The sequence below is a fragment of the Zalophus californianus genome, chromosome 6 (assembly GCF_009762305.2).
Source record: "Zalophus californianus isolate mZalCal1 chromosome 6, mZalCal1.pri.v2, whole genome shotgun sequence".
Classification (NCBI taxonomy): Eukaryota; Metazoa; Chordata; class Mammalia; order Carnivora; family Otariidae; genus Zalophus; species Zalophus californianus.
Window position 1 is genome coordinate 111,383,279 of NC_045600.1, and position 27,151 is coordinate 111,410,429.

Genomic DNA, 27,151 nt, shown 5'->3' on the forward strand with positions numbered 1-27,151 from the left:
GTGGCTCAGTCAGTTAAGCCTCTGACTCAAGTGATTTCTGTTCAGGTCACGATCTCATGGGTAATGGGATCAAGCCCCACGTGGGGGCTTTGCACTCAGCAGCGAGTCGGCTTGAGATTCTCTCTCTCTCCCCTCTGCCCCTCCCCCTGCCTGCACTCACACTCTTTCTCTCTCTCAAATAAATCTTTAAAAATAAAGAGTATTTTTTGATTGATTCTGTTAATTCTAAACCCTTATGAAAAACACTAAAAGTAATGACCTTCAAAAATAAGTCACTTTGGTAAATAAGATTCCTATTACAATTTTCTAACTGTAGGCTTACTCAAACAACGAAAAATTAATGTTAGAACCATTTTACATTTAAGATGGGAGGATTAAGTAATAAAGATGACATATTTTAATCACCCTAAAGATGCAGACTACTTCACAGAAAGTTGCTGGGAAATAAAAATGGATTTGAAATGATTTAAATACTAAAATCTGCCATATTAAAAAATAAATTCCAGAGGATCCTGGTTGGCTCAATCAGTGGAGCATGTGACTCGATTTCAGGGTTGTGAATTCGAGCCCCATATTGAGTGTAGAGATTACTTAAAAATAAAATCTTAAATAAATTCCAATGGAAAAAAAACTGAATATAAAAAAAATTAAAGTCTAAAAGTATGAGAATATTTTTATAATCTTAGGCTGAAAGAGGCCTTCCTACATAAGAAAAATAAATAAATAAAACCCAGGAAAATAAAGGAAAAGAATGGCAGAATTAACTGCACAAAAATTTAAAACATACAGGCCCTAAAACACAACATACACAAAACTTAAAAGTTAAGAGAAAATATATGCAATATATATCAAACTATGAATCTCTGCAATATCCACAATGACTCCAAGAAAGAAGTAACCAAAAAACAAAATGAACAACATAAAAATAGCAGAATATATAATGAAATGATGAAAAACCATGAGAAGATACTCGACTCTCATCTATCATTGAAAAAACGGACAATAAATTGGGATAGTCCTAATCAGATTAGTAGATGAAAAGACTGATAATATCCAATGTGAGTAAAGGTGTAGGGAAATAGGCATTTTCATACACTACCAGTGGAAGTGCAGTCTTTTCTGAGCACTTTAGCAATTTAGCAGTAGCTAACAAAATTCTAAAATGTATATATTCTTAAATCCAGCAATTCATTTTGAGGATTTTATCCTAAAGAAATGTACACAAAGAATATTTGTTACATCATCATTTATAACAATAAAACAAAAGCAGTATATTTTTAAGGGGAAATTTATGGTATACAGGCATACTATATAATATTACAAAGTTATTAAAAATAATGAGGTCCAAATCTATTTCAAGACCTATCAGGTAAAATAAAAAATACAAGTTAGAAACAATACAGATAACATAATTCTATTCTTAAGCTTAAAAGCAACTCTGTATATGTACATCCATAGAAATGTACATAAGAAAAAGGTCTGGAAAGACACATAGAACAAGTTTCCCTAAATATCAGGGTAATAAAAACATACATACATAAGGAGGGAAACAGCACAGAATACAGACAAACAGTGATTCTTATTTATTACTCTACATAATTCTGTGTTTTTAAATTTCAATTATCTTAATAAAACAATTTTCCAGGAAAAATACATAATAATCCAATGTATGTGTACCTTTGTATTTTGCTCCAAATCTTTACTATTCAGAAGTGCATGATTAATCCGAAAAACTATCCAGTCAAACAGGGCACTATATAAAGACTTAGCCATGGAGTTCCTCACTGTCACAGCCTGAAAAAAAAAAAAAAAGAAAAGGGTTGGAGAACAAATGAAAATGGCAATAATCTAAGATACTGTAACAAAGTGTATTTTGCGCTCAACTAATAAAGAAAGCTTACTATCCTGAGTTAGAAATTTAATTTTCTCTCAATTTAAATAGCCTATAACTGAAGCTTTCCATATAACCATACTCATTAATCTAGTCTCAACTCTAATCTAGGCTAAAAGGTAAGAAAAACAAAATGTAGGTCACTTAGTTCAAAACACTTTGACTGAAAACTGGGGTGTACATTTTACCTAGTAAAGAAGGTGTAATAGGAGGTTTACAAACAAATCAAACTTGCCAGCAAAAGTGGGGAAGACTATTCCAGGCAGAGGAATAAATCTGTTGGCAAACAGGCATCAGTTATCTGTGGAATCCTAGTTAGACTCTTAAAAAATAATAATACCACCACAATTACATTCCTGGTTGTCTTCAACTTGTCATCCACCGTAACCTCAAGGATTTCTCCATCCCCAGATAGAGTAATAATTCTTTCATTAAAATTTCTTTTTTCCCCCTCACTTCAAGCTTTTCCCAGTTTATGGAAACTCTCTGTACTAACTGCTCAAAATTTCTGTAAATCTGAAATTGTTCTAAAAAATAAAATCTATTAGTTAAAAAAACAATCAACATTTAGAAAGTACTACAACCTAAAAAAGGAGGGGAACATATTTTAGAGAATTGAGTCCTAGCACTTAGAGAATATAAGTCCTAACTACTTAAGCCTTATATTCAGGTACATACTTATGTATCTGTCCTACAGTTTAGAGGAAATAGAGAATAATGATTAAGAGCTAGGCTGTCTTCCAATCCCAGTTCCTCTACTTATTCTAGGGATGTAACCTTGGCCCAAGATACTTTAACTCTTAAGCTACAGCTTATACATTTGTAAAATGTAGATAATACTACAATTTACCACATGAATGATGAATTAATTTCTGAATTTCAGTGAATAAAAAAACGAAAGCTTCAAGTTTCTAGACCAAAAATTAACTACCTAAACCATTACCTGCACAGGAAAGAGAAGATGCTATCAAATTCTCTATCTTCAACACCAGAAACTTGAAAACAATTGGAAAATGTTCAAGTTCTGAGAGAAAAAGGAATGTGACCCTAGAATTCTATACTTAGGCAGGTTATCAACAAGTATCTTTAAAATTCAAAAAAATCAATAATAGAACACATAGAGAGAATAACCATCTATTTTTCTCCAGAGGGAAGAATGAATACAATCTGATCTAGTTCAGCAAAAGTAAAAGATTTTAAAACTAAATACACAAGCATAGACAAAAAACAAAACAAAAAAAAAAAAACACCACAGAGAAAGAAAACATAGTACCATAAAAAATACAAATGGGTTGAATTTTTTTAGTGAAAAGACAGATCTTCACATTAAATTAAAAACTATAACCCACCTACTATGGTTTAAACCAGTCAGACAGAATCCAGATATACAAAATATACCAATATAATACGTATTTACTCCATAACATCCAATATTATACTTTTGGCCTCTCTTCTCTGAAATGCGGTCCTATCACAGCTTAATCTTAATAAACCCAAATACCAATTAACATTTTCCCACCCAAACAAGATCTCATTGTTTCCTATCTCAATGAATGGTACTAATACTCTTTCAGTTGTGTGAGCCGGAAAATTAGGATTTATCCTTAATATTTCCTTCTTTCTCCTTGCTTCCCAGTAAGCAAATCATTGCCAGATCCTGTTGATTTTATCATCTAAATTTCTTTCATACCCATTTCTCCCTATCAATATGTCACTATTCTAGACAAAGCAGCCAACCTCTTTCTCTTCAGGAGTACTACTACAGCCTCCAAATTCACTCTTGCCCTCTATGTTAGAACCCTAAGATGGTCACCAAGATTCCCATTCCCTTGTATACATGTTCTGTATAACCCCCTCCTGTTAAGTGTGGGCAGTACTGTAAATATGATGAATTTCACTCCAGTAACCATCTTATATTATATGACAAAGGATTTTAAAGATATAATTATGGCCCAAAATCAGCTGATTTTTTTAATTAACCAAAGGAAGATTATACTGGGTAGAGCTGACTTAATCAGAGAAATCTCTTAAAAGACACTGACCCTTTCCATTAGAGAGTCCCCTGCTGGTCTCTAAAGAAACAAACTGCTATGTTGTGTACAGGACCACAAGCAGACTCTGCTGAGCATGGCCCCTGACAGCTAACAAGAAATTAGTACTCTCCAGAAATGGACCCTCAACTCTATGGTCAACCAATCTTCAACAAAGCAGGAAAGAATGTCCAACGGAAAAAAGACAGTCTCTTCAACAAATGGTGTTGGGAAAATTGGACAGCCACATGCAGAAGAATGAAACTGGACCATTTCCTTACACCACACACAAAAATAGACTCCAAATGGATGAAAGACCTAAATGTGAGACAGGAGTCCATCAAAATCCTAGAGGAGAACACAAGCAGCAACCTCTTCAACCTCAGCCGCAGCAACTTCTTCCTAGAAATATCGCCAAAGGCAAGGGAAGCAAGGGCAAAAATGAACTATTGGGACTTCAACAAGATAAAAAGCTTCCGCACAGCAAAGGAAACAATCAACAAAACCAAAAGACAACCGACAGAATGGGAGAAGATATTTGCAAATGACATATCAGATAAAGGGCTAGTATCCAAAATCTATAAAGAACTTATCAAACTCAACACCCAAAGAACAAATGATCCAATCAAGAAATGGGCAGAAGACATGAACAGAAATTTTTCCAAAGAAGACATCCAAATGGCCGACAGACACATGAAAAAGTGCTCAACATCGCTCGGCATCAGGGAAATCCAAATCAAAACCTCAATGAGATACCACCTCACACCAGTCAGAATGGCTAAAATTAACAAGTCAGGAAACAGGTGTTGGCAGGGATGTGGAGAAAGGGGAACCCTCCTACACTGTTGGTGGGAACGCAAGCTGGCGCAGCCACTCTGGAAAACAGTATGGAGGTTCCTCAAAAAGTTGAAAATAGTTACCGTACGACCGAGCAATTGCATTACTGGGTATTTACCCCAAAGATACAAATGTAGGGATCCGAAGGAATACATGCACCCCGATGCTTATAGCAGCAATGTCCACAATAGCCAAACTGTGGAAAGAGACAAGATGTCCATTGACAGATGAATGGATAAAGAAGATGTGGTGTATATAAACACAATGGAATATTATGCAGCCATCAAAAAAAGAAATCTTGCCATTTGTAATGACATGGATGGAACTAGAAGCTATTATGCTAAGTGAAATAAGTCAATCAGAGAAAAACAAGTATCATATGATCTCACTGATATGAGGAATTCTTAATCTCAGGAAACAAACTGAGGGTTGCTGGAGTGGTGAGGGTGGGAGGGATGGGGTGGCTGGGTGACAGACATTGGGGAGGGTATGTGCTATAGTGAGCACTGTGAATTGTGTAAGACTGATGAATCACAGACCTGTACCTCTGAAACAAATAATACATTATATGTTTAAAAAAAAAAAGAGAGAGAGAGAGGAGATAGTAGGAAGGGAAAAATGGAGGGGGGGGAAACTGGAGGGGGAGACGAACCATGAGAGACTATGGACTTGAGAAACAAACTGAGGGTTCTGGAAGGGAGGAGTTGGGAGATGGGTTAGCCTGGTGATGGGTATTAAAGAGGGCATGTATTGAATGGAGCACTGGGTGTTATATGCAAACAATGAATCATGGAACACTACATCAAAAACTAATGATATAATGTATGGTGATTAACATAACATACTAAAATAAAATTAAAAAAAGAAAGAAATTAGGGCTCTCAACCCTATAACTGCAAACAACTGAATCCTATCAACAACCTGTGAACCAGGAAGAGGATGCTGAGTCTCAGGTGAGATCACAGCCTTTTCAGACATCTTGACTTCAGCCTGGTGAAACCCTGATCAGAGGACCCAACAAACCTGTGCCCAGACTGATCCATGGAAAGTGTCAGAAAATATTAAGTCACTATGTTTGTTACACAATTATAGAAAACCAATACACTCTCCTCTAATTGATTCTTGTACATTGTTGTGAAAGTGATCCTTTAAAAAAAAAAATGTAAGACACTTTTTTTGCTTAAAACATTTTAAGGCTCTTCCATTGCTCGTCAGATAAAATATTAAAATCCCTAAGGGCTGCTCCTTATTTTACCCCAATGCCTAGTACATTTCTGGACACAAAACAGATTTTCAAATATTTACTACATAAATAAATAAATACACCAAACAGATATAAACAAAAATAAATCAGGATCTACAAAAATCATCTCAGAAAGTTGAATTTAAAGTTAAAAATATAAATAGGGCGTCTGGGTGGCTCAGTTGGTTAAGCGACTGCCTTCGGTTCAGGTCATGATTCCAGAGTCCTGGGATCGAGTCCCACATCGGGCTTCCTGCTCAGCAGGGAGTCTGCTCCTCCCTCTGACCCTACCCCGTCTTGTGCTCTCTCTCTCTCTCTCAAATAAATAAAAAAATAAAATAAAATAAAAAAATATAAATAAACATAAGGAAATTCTTTTTAAGAGAGAGTGAGAGAGGAGAGGGGCAAAGGGAGCGAATCTCAAGCAGGCTGCACGCTGCCCAGCACAGAGCCTCACAAGGGCTTGATCTCACAACTCTGAGATCATGACCTGAGCCGAAACCAAAGAGTCGGACACTTAACCAACTAAGCCATCCAGGTGCCCCGGGAAATATTTTATATTGAAAAAAGTTGTAAAAGAAAATATAAAAGTTCTGAAACTTTTAAAACTTTTAAAAAGGTTTGGCTTTTTCTGTTGTTTAGAAAGGAGTTCTTAAATTTGGAGATTATGACATAAGACACATGACATAATGAAGAAATGCAGACTTGATGGCAGTTAGGAAGAACCCCAAAAATAGGAAAAATGGATCAGTGTCAGCCTAAAAAGCATTCTCTACAGTTCTATCACTATTTCCCCACCTCTGTCTTCTAATCTCACATTCCTGTCCTATTTTTATAGTAACTGTCATAGTTTGATTTATCATCACTGTCATTACACTACAGAACAGTAGGCTTTTCAATAATTTTCCCATTCATATACACTTGAGTGGCATATTCTAATAATAATAATTGCAATGCTGCAATAAAAATCTCATCTGGAAGCCTCAGTATACAGATCATACTTAAAGCAATGGGACTATGTGAGATAATCTAGATAAGGAATATAGAGAAGAAAAGACAAAGACTATGTCAGGTGAAAAAGAAAGAGCGAACAAAAAGAATTACAAATGAGTGGCCAACAATGAGAAAGTGAACCAGAAGAGTATGACATTCTGGAAGATAAGAAACTGCCGAAGAAGAAATTATCAACTGGATCAAACACTGCTCATTTGTAAATCCATCTACTACCTGTTCACCCCATATTAATAATATAAAACTTAAGAATGGTGAACAGATTAAGATCTCAGAAGAAAAATGTATGCCTATTGCTTAAAATCACATTCGATTTTCAAGTTGATGGAAAGTTCACAGCTGAATTTCAAGGGTCCAGAAAATATTTCAATCAACACTCTTTTTGATGTTATTTTCATTCTGTTAAAAGAAAGAACAGAAATTCAAACTTCTAAAACTGTTCAGAGTACTTTGATCTCAAGAAAATCTATTCATACCTCTGCCAGCTTGTATGGCAAAATAAGCTTTTCTCCCACTGTCACAGTCTTCCTTGTAACTAACGCTTCAAATAGCATTTCTTCTTTAACCTATACAACAGAAAAGTAAATTCAGTGTATAAGATTTATGACGAGCTGAATGATTTATTGAAAATCCAAATAAAGAAAAAAATGTTTAATGAGATTAGCAAATATATAACAGAAAAAAACAAAGACAGTACACTTAGCCATTTAAATATTGGCCAAGGTGAAAGTTAAATGTTCCACTCACCCTACTTCCCACCCCGCCCCCAAAATGAGAGGATAAGACAGATGGGTCTTTCTAGTTAAAAGTTTTCTTTCTGATCATAATGGAGAAATGTGTTTCTTTGTGCAAAATATGGAAAATATAGAATAGTGCAAAAAACATTTTAAGAAGATCAACCATAATCCTACAACTAGCAGACAAGGACTAAAAAGTGACAATACTTCTTGGATTCCAGGAACATTACAATAAGTACTAATTTTTGTTTCAGATGGTTTATATTTATTTGCATATGTTAATTTTAAAATAAAGTTGATGCTGCCTTTGTTCTCATTCTCTCTAGAGGTAAATACTATCATGAATTTGACATGTTATCTCAGTTTGGGTTTTTCTACATATATAATATATCTATCAGATGTATTTGTAAACACTACATTATACTGCCAAGTGTATTTAACTCTTATCTGTATGGAATCATATTGCCCATATGTTTTTGAGGTTTAACTACATTTATCATCAAGCTTATTCATTTTAACTACTATATAGCTTCCCAGTATATAAATTACTGCAGTGTGTAATCCTATGTGTAGGCATTTACACTATTAGGAAGTAAACTGAATATTCTTACATATGAGTTCAAGAATTTCTCTCAAGTACAAATCTAAAAGTGGAATTACTAGGTTATAGCATACACATTTTCATCTTTAAAGGATATTGCCAAACTACTGTACATAGTTCTCACCAATTTGCTCTCTCATCAGCCCTGAGCATTCCTATTTCTTCAAACCTTGACTATACTTGGTATTATCAGACTACTGACTTTTGCCACGCTGAGGGGCATGAAATGGTAAAACAAGGGCATTTTATAAAAGCATCCATACAAATAAAGACATAACACTCATAAAATTTTAAGTAGATAATATACGAAGTATATCAAGCAAAAAAGATTCAATTATAAGGAGAAATTGAGTTACGAAACAACAGAGTGAAGCATTACCTTGCCACCAGCAATTCATGACAGATCAATCATTTTTTAAAATATGATACCATAAAGGAAATATACCTTCTTCTGGAGCATTCACTGCTCAATCTTCAAATTCAAAACAAATTGGAAAAAATTTCAACTTCAGTAAAACTAAAAATAAATAGCCAAAGTTTAAATATAAGACCTCAAGCTTTCACATATATTTAAAATATTTTGAAAAACAAAAATACCAGATTACACAAATATGACAAAACTAATAAAACTAATAAAAAACTTAAGTGATAAAAACCACTATTATATTGTGAGATTAAGCAATTATTATTAAAAGTGAATATTTAAAAATAAATGATCTGGGGTGCCTGGGTGGCTCAGTTGGTTAAGCAACTGCCTTCGGCTTGGGTCATGATCCCAGGGTCCTAGGATCGGAGCCCTGCATCGGGCTCCTTGCTCAGTGGGGAGCCTGCTTCTCCCTCTTCCACTCCCCCTGCTTGTGTGCTCCCTCTCTCCCTCTCTCTCTCTCCCCCCTCTCTCCGTCAAATAAATGAAATCTTTAAAAAATAAAATATCTATGCAGTAGACTCAAGAAATTTTTTTAAAGGAACAAACAAATATAAGCTGGCAACAATGTGGAGAAAAAATCACTTCCATACACTTGTATAAACTGGTACAACCACTATACACAGTAATCTGTCAATATCAGTAAACTATTTATACTCTAGAATAATTCTCACACATGTCAGCAAAGAGACATGTACAAAAAATGTCTATCATAGTACTACCAATAAATGAGAAATTACAAATGACCGCAAATCCTCACTAAAAAAAATGTTTTATTCATATAATGAAATTTTATAAAGCAACTAAGAAGAATCATGTAGAATGTTTAAATCAGTATTGAAAAATCTCAAAAACATAGTATGGAATGAAAAATTCAAGTTTTAGAATGATACAGTAAAACATTTATATAAAATATGAAATTATATAGAAACCTATATATTCTTACGTAAACATCTACCTATTCTGAAAATAGAAAAACAAGAATGAGAATGATAAACACCAAACTCATAACAGTGTTTACTTCTGGTATAGCAGAGTAAAAAGTGGGCTACAATTATATGCAATATTTTATTACATGAGTGGGGTTGTGAGTACACAGGTGTTTATTATATTGTTTTCTATATATATTGTGCCCTGAGAACAATTCATAATTTAACAAAGAGAAAAATGAAGAAAATATGTTAAAACAAATTAAAACATATTAAGTAAATTGGTAGAAATGATAAATCTAAAGGCCACTTACTTGAAAATAAGAAATGAAAAACGACTCTCACCAAATCAAAAAAATTAAATACAAACAGAAAGCTAACACCATAAGAAAAAGGTTTTAAACATTAACAGAATATTTACAAAGAATGCCAAATAATAAATTTTGAACATTTAATCAACACATGATTTCCTGGATAAAGAAAAATCATCAAAATGAACTCAAGGGGCGCCTAGGTGGCTCAGTCCTTAAGCGTCTGCCTTCGGCTCAGGTCCTGAACGAGCCCTGCCATCGGGCTCCCTGCTCAGCGGGAAGCCTGCTTCTCCCTCTCCCACTCCCCCTGTTTGCGTTCCCTCTCTTGCTGTCATTCTCTCTGTGTTAAATAAATTAATGAAATCTTTAAAAAAAAATGAACTCAAGCCAGACTTGAAAATCCTAAAAAACTAGTTAATACAAAACAAACTGGAAGGACATCAAATACAGTTGAACATAGGATTGATATCTCTCAAATCTTTAAGGAACATATTTTTCTTTGCTAATGATTCTTCTCTTAAACGCAGAAAAAGTTTTGAAAAGATAAAAAACTACCCAACTCATTTTGAGTTGGCTTAATGCTGGCACTAAAACCTAATGATGATCATACAAAGATCTACATACAAAACACACTAATCTTGCTTATCTTTGATAAACATCCTGAAGAAAATATTAGTGAATTCATATTTTAATCAACTACCTCTATAATTTCCCAAATGTCCTTAGTTGTATATGTGACTTTTAAAATTAAAAAAATAAATTTTATTAACACAAAATAACTTAGAATGATTCAACATCCAAGTCTACAATGTTTCTCATATTCACCTAATTGAGAAACTGATATGTGTTAAAAACCCATTCTTTATATTGTTTCAACAGATGTTAAAATATATTCAAAATACATAAATCTGCTAAAAACTGAACAGTTTTTGATAATGATGATGGTTCTAATATGCTCCAAAATATGCAACAAAAATATGTTCCACAATTACCCACAATTAGTCTACTGGAGCTTGTTCATCTTTCAATAATTTCACAAGTATATATCTCAAATAGAATTCAATGAACAGAATACTCAAAATATTCACTAATGCCTGAGGTAACTACAAAATTATAAAAATAATTGAAAAAATAAAATAAAATTATTTCAGAAACATTTGTTCTTAAAAACTAAATCTATAATTATCATTGAACTGAATCACTTTAAGAAGGAGAGGAATTAAATTAAATCTTAACTAAAGACTTTACATTTTGGGGCGCCAGGGTGGCTCAGTCATTAAGCATCTGCCTTCGGCTCAGGTCATGATCCCAGAGTCCTGGGATCGAGCCCCACATTGGGCTCCCTGCTCTGCGGGAAGCCTGCTTCTCCCTCTCCCACTCCCCCTGCTTGTGTTCCTGCTGTCACTCTCTCTCTCTCTGTCAAATAAATAAAATCTTAAAAAAATAATAAAGACTTTACATTTTAATTAAACCAGTTATTGCTCCTATCTTTGAATTCTACCTCAACAAAAGCCTTAAGGTTGCAATTATTATTATCAATTTTAACCAATTACAGGAAACCATTTTATTTTTTTATTTAAAATCAATTAATTAATATAAAAATGTATTATTAGTTTCATAGGTAGAGGTCAGTGATTCATCAATCTTATATAACACCCAGTGCTCATTACATCACATGCCCTCCTTAATGTCCTTCACCCAGTTACCCCATCCCCCCCAAAACCCTGTTTGTTTAGGAATCATTTTAAAAAATAATTTCTAAGAACTAAATACAAGCAGGATACTATTCGATAGGTCCTGTCAGTACTTGTCTAGCTCCTCAACTTTGAAGATAACTTCTTCCTACTTATTACCAAACCTCCATTCCTAGAACCAGTCCAGACTAAACAAACAAGAAGGAAGTTAAGGGTCCCTGGCTGGCTCAGTCAGTTAAGCATCCGACTCTTGATTTCAGCTCAGGTCATGATCTCAGGGTTAGTGGGATCGAGCCCTACAACGGGCTCCTTGCTCAGCAGGGAGTCTGCTTGGGATTCTCTCTCTCCCTTTGCCCACCCCCCACTCACATGTTCTGTCTCTGTCTCTCTCTCTCAAATAAATAAAATGTTCAAAATTAAAAAAAAAAAAGGAAGTTAAGAAGCTTGGGTTCAAAAGTGAGATTTGGTAACCAATCACATTTGCAGTTGGTCTAACTTTGACACTGGTAAGCCCAATTCTCAGAACAAGATTTCTCCTTTTTCACCAATACTTGGTTCCTTTTAGAATTACCTGAATTGCTCTTACCAGTCTCTAACCAAAGAAACAATACTGTACTAGGACCAGAATCCTTGGAATTTGCTGAATGCCTGAACTTATAAATAAAACCACTAGCTACAATGCACTATTATTACCACAATACCAAGTGTTTCTGTTGACTAAAATATCACCTAAAATGTCTGACTGAAATACCATCTGTTCCCTGATCCTCATGACCTTGAAAATTACCACCTTTAGATACCACATTCCATCCACCTCCTGGTAGAACTTCTTTCCAATGAGTGAGTCTAGTTTCAATTTAATGTATCCCCTTCTCCTGCCCCGTCTGCCAGACTAACTCATTTCATTAAAGTTAATAAACAACACCCAGGCATGTGCAAAATAATAAGCACTGTAAGGTTAGATATATAAGAAAGAGGCATCTATTGCTCTCAAAGAGCATTGCTGCCTTATAATGGACACAAACTAGTAAACAATTAAATTTCAGCTACAAAATCAAAATTAAATTACACTAAGCAGATGCAAATGTTCTACCTAATGGAGTCAGTTTAGATCATTTAATAAGGTTAAACCCTACTGAAGTGGCAAATGAACCAAGATTTGAAAGATGAGTAATATTTTAACAGAAAAAAGGTAAGCTACTCATAACTGCAAAAAAAATGGAAGCAACCAAGATGTCTGTCAATAGGTGAATGAATAAAACTATGGTACATCCATACAATGGCATATTACCCAGCAATAAAGAGAAATGAGCTATCAAGCCACAAAAAGACATGAATGAATCTCAAATGCATGTCGCTAAATGAAACAAGTCAGTCTGAAAAAAGGTTGTATACTATATAATTTCAATTACGCTACATTCTGAAAAAGGCAAATCTACAGAGGTAGTAAAAGATCAGTGGTTGCCAAGGGTATGAGGACAGGGATTGAATAGGTGAAGCACGGGGGATTTTTAGGACTGAAACTATTCTATATGATACTGTAATGGAGGAACATGACATTACTCACTTGTCATAAACCGTACAGCACAAAGAACGAATCTTTTAGAAAATTATTTCAGACATTGGGGGATTCTAGGAAAGACTGCAGACCATGACAAGAGAATCTAACTGTATGACAAATATATGAAACCGCCTCAGTGAAGGGAGTGGGAGGAAAAGGTGCTAACCTAAGTAACTTTGGAAATTAATGGAGTCTGAAAAACTAAAGGCAAAAGGAACATTATACTCTAGTTGATAAAGTCATTTCCCATAGCAGTGCACACATACATAAATACATGTACATTCCCATACATGAACAGTTGATCCTTGAACAACACGGGTTTTAACTACACAGGTCCACTTACCTGTGGGGTTTTTTTAATAAATACAGTTCTGTAAATGTATTTTCTCTTCCTTATGATTTTTTTTTTAAGATTTTATTTATTTGACAGAGAGAGACAGCAAGAGAGGGAACACAAGCAGGGGGAGTGGAAGAGGGAGAAGCAGGCTTCCCGCTGAGCAGGGAGCCTGATGCGGGGCTCGATCCCAGGACCCTGGGATCATAACCTGAGCCGAAGGCAGACACTTAACGACTGAGCCACCCAGGCACCCCTCTTCCTTATGATTTTCTTAACATTTTCTTTTCCTAGCTTACTTTATTGTGAGAACACAGTATATAATGCATCTAACATACAAAATATGTTTCAATCAACTGTTTATGTTATCAGTAAGGCTGCTGGTCAACAGGAGGCTATTAAGTTTCAGGGGAGTCAAAAGTTATACACAGATTTTTGACTGCCAGAGGGGTTGGTACCCCTAGCCCCTGCGTTGTTCAAGGGTCAACTGAACACTAAAATTGAATAATTAAGTAAATGAACAGCAGAAGGTAGGAGATACTTTCCTCACTGTTAAAATGGGAGTTTATAGATAGGGAGAGAAGGCTAGAATGATACATGAGATAAAGTATTAGTTAAGAACATCAGTAGGACCTCATGTTTATCTTTAAACAGATAAACATGATGGATATATAAAAACAGCTATAGTATGTGAATACACACAGGTTAGTAAACACACATATATTTCCTTGCTCTGAGAGAGGAGAAGGCCTATAAGAAATGATGCCCCTTTCGAGATGAATCTAGCAAGATGAGAAGTGAGCTGGGAAAACATGAGAAATCATCACTCCAGGAAGAAAAAAATGAGGTGATAAAGACCTTAATAGGAAGAAGCATGGTAGATGAAGACCTCTGGCTCTTATTTAGACATGAAGATAAAAAGTTAGTACCTTTTTCTTTCCACTCATCCAGATAGTCCATCTTCAGATAAATAATCTAACCAAATCTTAGTAAGAGAATAAATCTCAAATACAGAAGGAGAAAAACTATTAATGGCTTAGAATATGGTACAGTCTAGAATGAAATACTGCTCCTATCCAGCAAATTGAGGGATTATGGATATCCAGGCCAAAGGGAGGCAGGCAAGAAAACCCAAGCCTTCCAAAGATTCTGGCACGATCAACAGCAAAAATTCCATCTTTTGGAGAAATACTATTAATAAAAAGCATTAACCCATTTACACCTAACCAAATAATTACACAAAATTAAAAGTGAGAAGTTACCCAGTATTTGAGAAATAATAACTGAAAATATAATCACTCACTTCTAATAATTCTGAGACAATAGGTAGAACTTCAGGATTACAGATATCTATGGAGTCATCCCGATATGTCTTCTTTTTATAACAGATATTACCCAAATGTAGTATTGCTGAGAGAAGAGAGAAAATCCTGTGAAAATAAAACCATAAATTATAGCTTGCTTATGTGCAGTCTCCAAACTTATTTCACTGCAAAATTCTAACCAAGCAAATAAAACAGTACAAATGATGTATTCAGTCTTCATAAGAATAAAAAATATGGGAATAATAACTAACAACTAAAATTTATGTGTACTATGTCAGACACTATGCAAACTGCTTCACATAACCTTACTTTCAGTACTGTAACACTGGACATAGTTGTTTGAAGAGGATTTGCTATTGCCTGAATCTGTACAGTGTTTCAAAGTCCATACCTTTCCAAATGCTTTTCATCCTGCCTGGAATGCCCTTTCCCTACATTGTCTATTTCAGATCTACTTAATCAGAATCTTCAAAGGCAAGGCCTTGGAATCTGTATTTTCTTAACCAAATAGCCTAGGTGACTTTTTATGATTAGTTATATTTAAGAAACGGTTTCCTACAAAAGTCCTGATAAATGCTTTTAAAATAAACAATATGAGGCCATTGGGGTGTATTACCTAATATCAGACCCCAACTATAAAACATCTACAACTGGACCCTCCCTTCCATTCTTCCCTTCTGTCTTAGAGGAAAACATGACCTTCCTCCAGTCAAACTAGACCCCTACTTGTGCTCTTCAACATCTCATGAACTCCAGTTTACTCAGGAACTTTATTATGCATATTTCTTATCACTTACCTGAATCTACAAGAACTTTCTATCAAAATAATATTATCTTCACTTTTCTCTTAAACAACCCATCCTAGATCCCACATCTTCTCCTTACCTTCACAAATAAGCTTATTAAACTGTTAATTTATACTCCTTTTCTTCACTTTGTCATTCCTTTCTTACTATCATATCCTGACATTTGACCCCATTAAAATATCTCAGAGAAGTTACCAAGGACCACCACATAACTAAGAAAATTATGTTACACCCTAACTTATCTGACTTCTCAAAGGCATTTAACACAGCATCTAAAAGCCCTTCCTGGAAACCTATACACACACACACACACACACACGCACACGCGCACACACACACACACACACACACTCTATCTAAAAGCCTTCCTGGAAACCTATACACACACACACACACACGCACACGCGCGCGCGCACATATCTTTGTGTCTTTCCAATTATTTCCTTATGATAAACCTGTTCTATCTATAAAATTTTAACTATGTGTTTTCTGACAATTAGGAAGTATTCCAAATAAAATAAAGACACTGCTGGGGCGCCTGGGTGGCTCAGCTGTTAAGCATCTGCCTTCGGCTCAGGTCATGATCTCAGGGTCCTGGGATCGAGCCCCGCATCGAGCTCCTGCTCCGCGGGAAGCCTGTTTCTCCCTCTCCCACTCCCCCTGCTTGTGTTCCCTCTCTCTCTGTCAAATAAATAAAATAAAATCTTTAAAAAAAAAAAAAAAAGACACTGCTTTAGGAACCAAACAGCCACACTTTCAAAGGTCTTGAATCAACATCTAATTGATAGATCTAATTTTTCAAATAATTTAAAATTGTAAATGTTTGAATCATTAACATGACTCAAACAAAATACAAGTCAATTATAAAGGAATAATTCATAACGGTACTCTGGGTAAATTAGAGAGGAAACACAGTATCAACTGAATCATTATAAAGACTAATGGAAGCCAAAAGATACAAAAATGCAAATTCAGGGCGCCTGGGTGGCTCAGTTGGTTAAGCGACTGCCTTCGGCTCAGGTCATGATCCTAGAGTCCCAGGATCGAGCCCTGCATCGGGCTCCCTGCTCAGCGGGGAGTCAGCTTCTCCCTCTGACCCTCTTCCCTCTCGTGCTCTCTATCTCTCATTCTCTCTCTCTCAAATAAATAAAATCTTTAAAAAAAATTTTAAAAAAATGCAAATTCATGGGCCACTTATTAAAAACTATTTTTAGTAGTAGTTTATATGGTTGTTAATTATATCATTTCAGAATCTGGGGTTCAACAATCAGTATGTTAATATTTTCTCACACACAAATATATGATACATATTCTCCAACAATAAATGTTATATAAACAATCTAATATACTATAATAACTCAATATAAAAAAGATTTTTATTTTTATTCATACAAATATGAATAAAAAATCCCTACTTTCGAAAAGCTTAAAATCTTGCATTAGGAGATAAAAAAAAAACTCTATACTATAAGGCAGGGTATCTTAAAATACTAAAGACAGAAACAATGCACAGTTAAGAAAATTTTCATTAAAAAGATAGGACATGGGGCGCATGGCTGGCTCAGTAGGAAGAGTGAAACTCGATTTCGGAGTCATGAGTTCAAGCCCCACATTAGGTGTAGAAATTACTTAAATAAATAAAGAGCTTAAAAAATAAAAAGGGAGGACATGAACAGTACTCTAAAGCAAACATGTCTCCCTTGACATACCAAATTTTGGGATGCCTGCAAGGTTGTGTTAGGAGGAATTTTGGGTTAGATCTGAGTGAAGTTGAAAAGAATGCTGTGATTTATTAGCACAGTCAATCATGGTCAAAGAAAGAGGGGAAGAGCAGTATACATGGTATGTTATAAAAAAAAAACCTGAAAGTATTTCAATGAGTAAAAAAGAGATAAAGATGGGTCCTTCAAGAAATGGGGAAAATACTGGACATTCAGAATACAACATGTTTTAGAGGATACTATCAGTCTAGTTAAAATGCAAAACTTGTGTTAGGGAATATCTGATGATAATATCTAAAATAGAGAAAGGTCAAATTACAGGCCAGGCTATTAAATATATTACATATATTTTCCAGTGGCTTCCAATATGGGATACAGTGATATCAGAAAGTATGAAAGACACATAACCCATAACCCCTTGGCGTATGAGAAGTACATATTTTATTTCCAACTTATGTTATCTAAAAAAACGAAATTATGTTTCACTATCGTTTAATATATAGATTGACACTTTGATCCATATATGTCAATTAGTCAGGTGTGTCACATGAGGTAAAGGAGGTATGTTGAAGAAAGAATATAAGTAATATAGCATGGAGGAACTATAGGGTTACTCTCATTTACTTAGTAACTTTCAGTGAATTGCAGTTTATGTGACCAATTAAATGGACTTGCATATTTACATTTGGTTTTGTCTTTCTTTTTTTTTAAGATTTTATTTGAGAGAGAGAGAGAGCAAAAGCAGGGGAAGCTGCAGGCAGAGGGAGAAGCAGACTCCCAACTGAGCAAGGAGCCCAATGTGGAACTCAATCCTAGGACCATGGGATCATGACCTGAGTGGAAAGCAGCCACTTAACCAACTGAGCCACTCAGGCGTCCCTTAATTTATCTTTCAAAAAAAGAGTTTGGCAAATAATCTGCTAACTCAAGATTCATAGTAATCACAAGCAAACAAGAAAACAGCAGAGCTGTTATTCTTCTACTTTTAGTATGACATTAAAAGTTGACAATATAATCAGATCTGACATAACTAATTCCCTTCCCAAAAAAATAGTTCTGTTACTATTTTTTTCTGGTGAGAGTCAAGGTTATTTGTATTACTATTTTTTTTTTTATTATGTATGTTAGTCACCACACAGTACTTCATTAGTTTTTGATGTAGTGTTCCATGATTCATTGTTTGCGCGTTAACACCCAGTGCTCATTGTAATACCTGCCCTCATTAATACCCATCATCGGGCTTTAATTTTAAATAGTTTGTTTTATTTTAAATATAATTTGCTTCATCTTTATCCCTCAACCTTTTTACATTTCTACTTTGTTTATAATAAACAAAATATGTTTAGTACAATAGTACTAAATACAGAGAAAATTATGTTTTACTGACAGGTATACATGCCTTAATAAGATTAGAGATCAATGATACAGAAAATAAAGCTATAAAAATAGTGTTATAAAGCAAGTTTCTAAGAAAGGTCTATGGACAGGCTTCAGGAGCAAAATGAACTCCTGCAACTATATGCAAATATTAATGCATGCACAGTTTACAGGAAGAAGAGCTCCAACTTTCAAGAGCTTCTCAAAGAATTTATAATAAAAAAAGCAATTCAAAGCAAGTCTTCTAAAAAAATAAATTTTCAAAGCAATGCTTAACAAGGAAGGAGGAGGCACTAGATCCGGAATATCTGTTAGCAAATTCTTTCAAAGGACCAAGTAAGAGGAACTTGTGAAACACACATTGTGATTTGTTCTCTACCAAAGGTGTAAGAATACAATAAACAAACTCACTGTCTTCGTGTCTTGGGAAGAAATCCTACCATTTCCATGGCCAGTTGTAAGCGTTCAAAGTCATGCCTCAAATCTTCCCCCTCCACCGAGAAGCAATCCTGCTTATTTAAGAAAAATGGGGAAGAAATCAAGATTATCTATTGAAAATAAGGTAAGCCACTCAGAAATAAGAATAATTCTACGTAAGCATACCTGTGTATAAAAATTAGAGCTGGTGAAATATTTAGAGAATTCTTATTACAGGTATGCATACCAAACACATACCTACCAAAATACCAGTAAGTTACATTTTTATTCTCCCTTTCACAATCACCAAGGCAAGGATCTCAAAGTAACTTAAGATAAAGAGCTAACAATATTATAAAATGTTCTGATACAAAGTTTGGTTCTGAGTGGTGATGAAGAGTTCTGAAGATCCAAAGCATTAAAGAGAGCTCAATTCCACAAACAAATGTTATTTATTCAACAAATATTTAATAAATGCCTACGCTTATGCAAGGCGCTGAACTAGATGCTGAGACACAAAAATAAATTTTAGAAGAGGCAGTGATTTAGTTGAGAAATGGAGCCTAGATTTATATAATATAAAGATGTTTATGTCAATATTAGATAATATAGTTCCTAATGAAATTATATAAACAACATGATTATCAATCAGCAAAAGAAAGTATACGTGAAAATTAAAAATCTGCAAAATACACACATTAGTTAGTAAAGATAGCTGTGAACTAAATAAATAAATATTTATTTATTTAAAATAAAAATAAAAAAATATTTTTAGAGTAACCCTTGTATTGGGGCGCCTGGGTGGCTCAGATGGTTAAGCGTCCACCTTCGGCTCAGGTCATGATCCCAGGGTTCTGGGATCGAGTCCCGCATCGGGCTCCCTGCTCCTTGGTAGCTTCTCCCTCTGCCCCTCTCTCTCTCTCTCTCCCATGAATAAATAAATAAAATCTTTAAAAAATAAAAAATAGAGTAACCCTTGTATTTCAGCTCCCAAAAAAGTCAAACATATATATAATCTTTAAAATAAGTTTTTAAAGCCCTTTACTATTTGTTCTCACAGTCCCTTACACCTACATTTTCAAAAACCTCCTCACAGGTATATACTTTTTTAATGTCTATCTCTTACTGTGGAATGTTGCATCAAGTACTCAATAAATGCCTTAACTGTTACCTGTTTTATTCACTGCTGATCTCCAGCATCATATTAGTGCCAAGAGGACAGTAATTACTAAAGTAAATATGTAATAACTGAATTACTGAATAAGTACTGAATTAAATGAAACATTCCTTTTTGAGAAAGTACTCATTTAACTTTTTAAACTACTAATGTAGATATAAAGTTTAAAATTTGATATAAACACAAGGGGATAATTATGTGTACATATATATAATTATATATACATTCAATAGGAAAGAAAACAGGCTCAGAGGTTAAATAATTCACCTAAATGACAGCGGTGGCAAAATGAAAATCTACCCAGTTCTGAATCCTCTGCACTCTCCCAGGCAACACCAGTTGCTTAAGCTTATAGGATAACCCTTAATACAAATTAAATCAACATTCAATGGGCAACAAGAGGTCCCTTGTTAAAAGCAATTTTCTCACCACAGTTCCTCTTGGGATCATCTATACAATTCCATTATATGTGTGATAATATAGGTCAAATTACAAAACAGTACCTAACAATCCTCTCTTCTTATAATGCTAAGTCACATGAGTTCTAAGATGCATGCACACTTTACAGGAAAACTAACTCATAGGGAAACAAAGTTTAGTTTGCCCCCAAATATACTCTGAGGAGCTAAGAGGAAAAAACAAACCAAAAGATCCTCAGATTAACTGCTTGCTTTCATTAATTAACTTGTGAGAAAAAGCAACAAATTATTCAAAGTTCAAACAGTAATAGATTGAAAACACAATAAGTGAGAGGCTAGTGATGAAAGACATAAAGGGAGGAGAGGAGTATGGGTACAAAATTCTATAAGGAAAAGATGGATAATGATGATTTTGATGGTGGCAGCAGCTCTGGGAACATGTACTGTATACTTACTAAATATTAAACACTCTGTCAAGCTATTTAGATGCATTGTCTAATTTAATTCTCACAAAAGTTAAAGACCATTTATATCCCATTAAATATAAGATGGTGGAAACAAAAGAATTATGTGACCTGCTCAGGTTCTCAAAAACTAGTTAAGTGGATAAGCCAGTATTCAAGTCAGGTCTGTCTGCTTCAGAGCCCAAATTCTGAAGCATAACTTAGACTGTCTAAATAACAGCAGATCAGTTCATAAAGTCACGATAAGCTCTGTACAGGCAATCAAGTCTTACACTTGCCATTTGAGTTTTACCAGTCTCCTCCCTACTTCCCAATGAGACTCAGTCACTTGATGTTAGTAGGTGAAAGATGGAAGCTTCTCAAGAGTGGCAAAACAGTGTAAATTTTTTCTACTAAAATGTATCAGAATCTATAAACTTAAATGTCTAAAATTTTCCGAAATGTTAAATCTAAAACCATAAATTACTTGATATATTATAAAAAGGTAATGCAATTAAATTTTATATGAAGGAAAAAATTAATGACCATAATTCCTGATCCTTCTCAACTCTGAAACAGTCTAGTTTTGTAATTAGTGGAGTATGTAATCACACACAGTGAAAATTAAAGTCATAGTTATTTAAAACTAGAACTAAGACATGTTATGTTTCCAGAAGAAATAATTAATAAATTAGTTCATTAGTTAATTAATAGATATAGATGAGTGCATGTTTTCAGCCTTTACATATGACCTCACTACAAAGGAAAGGAAAAAGATTTTTTGTGTCCTTTTTTGATCACAAACTTGTCCTTATAAAATATAAAAATAAAGCTAAATTTACCTACTCATTTTATATTACATCATATATGCCCTTAAATCACTCAATTAAAAACAAAATAATCTTATTTATATGAATTTCAATTCTTTTTAAGAAAATTATATAAAGACTACAGCCTCTCTTGCCACTAAAAAACTTTCAAAGAAAAAATGTACATGCATTCATCATGTGAAAAGACTGTTAACTGACACATAAAACAGGAAGGCTATACCTTTTTAAGATAAACATTACATACTACTCATAACATGTGAGTAATGAAACCACTAAAATAATAATTGAAAAAAAAATACACCTCAAGAAAAAAACCTGTAGTTCATAAGAATCCATATCAATGCTGAAGACAGGAATACAATCAATTTATTGTCAAAATAAATATAGACTAAACATGAGCAACAAAAAAATAAATTTTTTAAAAAGTAAATTGGTTTTTGATCCACAGACCATACACACACAAAATCAATTCAAAGAAATTAAACATTAATTTATCTTCTTTCCTATGTTCTTTGTATTTCAGCTGATTTTCTAAGTAATGAGATAGGTGCAAATGAGCAAGGTGAGTGAGGGTCCTTTAACAGGAACACAGAATATTTAGGTACTTGTACTGACCGGCTCAGAGTCATAGCAATAATCATCCCAGCTCTGTCTGAGGGGTTTCTTTGTTATCTGAAAGTAAGGCAGATTAGTTAGGTAGAAGTAATGGTTATCACTGTTCTCTAATCATCTCTTAGATGTAGTATTCAGTTAGCACTGCTGCTACCCAAAGAAAGTTATTTTGTGTAGCAGCATAAAACAAGAAACAACTAGGTAAACATTCAGATTCTGGGAGATCATATATTATTACAACCAATCCACACTTGCTGTTTTCCAGTGACTCTGAGATTTGTATTAACTGCTCAGTCTCATATTCCATGAATACTGACCACTTTATGACAAGAATATGTATGGTGTGGCCACTGATAACAAAAAAGTATCTGGAAGAAGAGTAAAAAGCTCGGTTCTATCAGCTCATTTATGAGCAATTATTAGTTTTTAAAAAGGATATATTTAATCACCCAAATATTTGCAAAGAGTTTAACAGGGAAAAGAAAAAGCTCAGAAGCTAAATCAATGATTTTTTTTAAATCTACTTAATTTTATACAGTACAAATGCCTAATATTATATCAAGAAGTGATACTTTAAATAATTTTGAAATCAATATATTAATACAAAGTTTTATTAGTTCATATAAATATATAGTTTCAAAATTAAGAAATATCAGTTACATAGCATCCTGTATATCTTGGGAAAAGTCTGATGTTACTTTCATAACCTTAAATACATACTACAACCTTTGAACCATCATTAAAATGTCAATTTCCTTACAAAACCCTCACAAGGATTTTTTAAATTACCATAAAGGCATTTATTTCCATGTATATTACACCTTGCCTCGAACAATCAAAAAAAAACAAGAAAAGACAATCTGTTATTTAAGTGATCTACTGTCATACCAATTCCATTAATATATTGATTCTAGAATTTTTATTAATATGAGAAATAGTAAAATTGGAGAAACCATTGTAATGAAAAACTACTAGAAATTATCCCTTAATTATGGAAATTTAGAAGTGAATTTTTAGTTTCATGGAAAGATACAATGAATTTCATACTGAATAGGATCATCTGCTAAATTATAAAAATAATCAAACTCTTAGTATAATATCATGCAAAGAGATATACACATTAGACTTCAAAACATACAAAAAGGTTTCAAGTAATCCCATGCAAAGGGTAAACATTATTAGTAACACTGAACATGCTCTTGTCTTTAAAAGGTAAATCACTTTGAAAAGACCAATCCATTTTTCTAACATGTAGGTAAATATATAAACAGTTTATTGTTCTCTGAAAGAGTTTCACAAAAAGCAACGGGCACACATATAACTAACCTCTCCCAACTCATATGAGTAATAATAATTTTCAAATTTGAGAAGCACATCACATAAATTTTTAGACTGCATGTATGAAAAGTCTAGTTAATATCCATTACTAGGTTTGGGGCACCAAGTATTAGGAAAAAATTTTTTCTCAAGAAGTAAAATTTAATAATGCCCTACATTTCAAAATACATTTCATGAACTCTCACCTGATTGAGATAATGATACTCTTCTGGTTGTTTAAGATGGAATGCTAATCTTTCTTCTTCACTTGCTCCTGCCAGGAGGTAATAAAATACATGATAGTTCCTGTTGAAAACAAAGAGTGTGGCTTTATAATGAACATGATCTATGGTTATCATTTAACAGAAAAATGAGCAAACATTAATTAGTAAAATGTTTCAACTTTGTTTCATTTTTTAATACAAAAGTGGTAAGTTCAATATTTTAGGTACTATAAAATAAAATGATGTTTTGGATGCTAAATTCAAAAGAGAGGCATGAAGGCAGCTATATGGCAAAGGTTAAGACCTCTGAAAATTCTCTCCTCCATAAAACCAATTAGAAAACTGGCAAATTTGTCAGAATCAAACTTTTCAGAACTCTGAAAATTAAACAAAAGTTTATAGCAATCCAAGGAGTGTTTACATAAGAAAAACAGCTCAATCTCAATAAAAAATGCAACCTTTGTAGCCTTTTAACTTGCCCTATTCCATCTCCTGTTCACCAAATCCAGGGTAGCCGTCAAAACCAATAGGTTACAATCATGATGGACACCAGAAGCCTGGCAGTCATCACAAGAGGGCAGAAGAAGGTTGGAGCTTGTTCAAAACCTCATTCCCTGAGAAATATCATTACTTGAACTATCTGGTGGGTCCCTGGAAGACGCCATGTTCAAAACTGTCTTTACTGACCTGACTCAGAGTTAGCCCAGTGTGAAAACCTTTTCCCCAGGGGCAGGTATGAAAAATTACAGGCAATTTTTTAACATGTCAGCTACGTGAAGCAACGGATAAATGTTAAACAATGGATAAATGATAAACAGACAATAGGCTAACCAAAAAATTTAAAGGGAAATGTGATCACCACACAGGGTTTTAAAAGCTCCAATATATTCCTGGGAATCTAGAAGGCCATGCACATGCATAAGGTTGTGTACGTGCCCAGGGCTTTACATCTTCTCAGCTGAGACCAGAGAAGGTACTAAACTCTCACCCTTGGCTGACCTTGTAGGGATACACAAGCAAGAAGTTAAGGTAAAGGCAGAATTATAAAATGCCTACCTGAGTGTTAAAGGCATGGCCCAATACACACAGAAAGCCCTGAGGCAAAGACTAGGAGATTTACTATTTCCAAGCATTTAAGTGAATCTCTGTTCAATCATTAGCTGGCAACTAAGCTAACCAAGCAGATACCAGAATGGCCACACTTGAAAGAGAACAGATCTAACAAAATTAGTTCAAAAAAGTCATGATATAACAGAAACAAAAACAACCACAAAACCTGGGAAAGGGAGAATCTCATTTCCAGAGCAGCCACATGATTTTAAAAATGTCCAATTATTATTTAAAATGTCCAATTTTCAACAAAAATTTATAAGGCATTAAAGAAACAAAGTATAGTACATACAAAGAAAAAGGCACAATCAGTAGTGACCATCCTTGAGGAAGCCCAGGCATTGCTTAGTACACAAGATTTTTAAATATGTGCAAAGAACTAAATGAAACCATGTTTAAACAACTAAAGTATGAGAATGATGTCTCATCAAATAGAGACTATCAATAAACATATAGAACTTATTAAAAAATAATCAAAAAGGAATTAGAAAGTTGAAAAATATAATAACTAAAATGAAAAACTATCTAGAGGCACTCAACAACAGATCTGAGTGGGTAGAAGAAGGCATCAGTGAACCTGATGTGAACAGGTCTTGAAACTAGTCTGAAGAGAAAGAAAAATGAATGAAGAAAATTGAACAGATCTCAGATATCTGTGGAACAATAGGAGTCCCAAAAGGAGAGGAAAGGAGCAAAAAGAATATTTGAAAAAAATGACCAAAACCTCCTTAAATTTGATGAAAAAACAATCTGCACATTCAAGAAACTCAACAAACCCTAAGGGAGAAAAACTTAAAGAGATCCACACTTAGATAAATCAAAACTATTGAAAAACAAAGACAAATTTTCAAAGCACCATGAGAAGATATGCCTCATCGAGGATTCCTAATAAAAGACTACCAGCTGACCCTATGACCCAGCAACTGCACTATGCACCCCAATGTTCATAGCAGCAATGTCTGCAATAGCCAAACTGTGGAAAGAGCCGAGATACCCTTCAAGAGATAAATGGATAAAGAAGATGTGGTCCATATATACATCAGAAAGGATGAATACTCAACTTTTACATCAACATGGATGGGACAGTAGGAGATTATGCTAAGTGAAATAAGTCAAGCAGAGAAAGTCGATTATCATATGGTTTCACTTATTTGTGGAACATAGGAATAGCATGGAGGACATTAGGAGAAGGAAGAGAAAAATGAAGGGGGGGAAATCAGAGGGAGAGATGAACCATTAGAGACTATGGACTCTGAGAAACAAACTGAGGGTTTTGGCGGGGGGTGGCGCTTATCCGGGTGATGGGTATTAAGGAGGGCACGTACTGCATGGAGCACTGGGTGTTATACGAAAACAATGAATCATGGATCACTACATCAAAAACTAATGATGTATTGTATGGTGACTAACCTAATACAATGAAATTTAAAAAAAAAACTAAAACAAACAAAATAAAAGATTACCAGCTGATTTCTCATTAGGAGCCATGGCAGAAGGATAACATACTCAAAGTACTGAGAGGGAAAAAAAACTATCAATCAAAAATTATACACCCAGAAAAGATACCCTTCAAAAATAAAGGAGAAATTAGGATAGTCCCAGATAAACAAAAATTAAGAGACTTCATAGCTAGCAGATGGGCCCTACAAGGAAAGATAAAGGGACTTTTTCTAGCTGAAAAGAAAGGAAACTAGACAAGTTTCAATTAAACATATAATAAACAGCACTAGTAAAGATAACTATGTAGCTATAAAAGATAGTATAAACTCA

General features: G+C 34.2%; 1 protein-coding gene across 11 annotated transcripts in view; it reads right to left on the bottom strand.

Annotated features, from left to right (window-relative positions):
• MYO9A (myosin IXA) overlaps positions 1 to 27,151 on the bottom strand; it is a 347,057-nt gene that overhangs the window by 195,804 nt on the left and 124,102 nt on the right. For all 11 annotated transcript variants that reach the window (XM_027572325.2, XM_027572329.1, XM_027572328.1 and 8 more), the window contains 6 exons: positions 24,254 to 24,353; positions 22,734 to 22,790; positions 19,244 to 19,341; positions 14,907 to 15,033; positions 7,489 to 7,578; positions 1,678 to 1,794 (listed from right to left, as the gene is read on the bottom strand). In XM_027572325.2, coding sequence (XP_027428126.1) covers positions 1,678 to 1,794; positions 7,489 to 7,578; positions 14,907 to 15,033; positions 19,244 to 19,341; positions 22,734 to 22,790; positions 24,254 to 24,353 — 589 coding nt within the window. The remainder of the gene's footprint in view (positions 1 to 1,677; positions 1,795 to 7,488; positions 7,579 to 14,906; positions 15,034 to 19,243; positions 19,342 to 22,733; positions 22,791 to 24,253; positions 24,354 to 27,151) is intronic.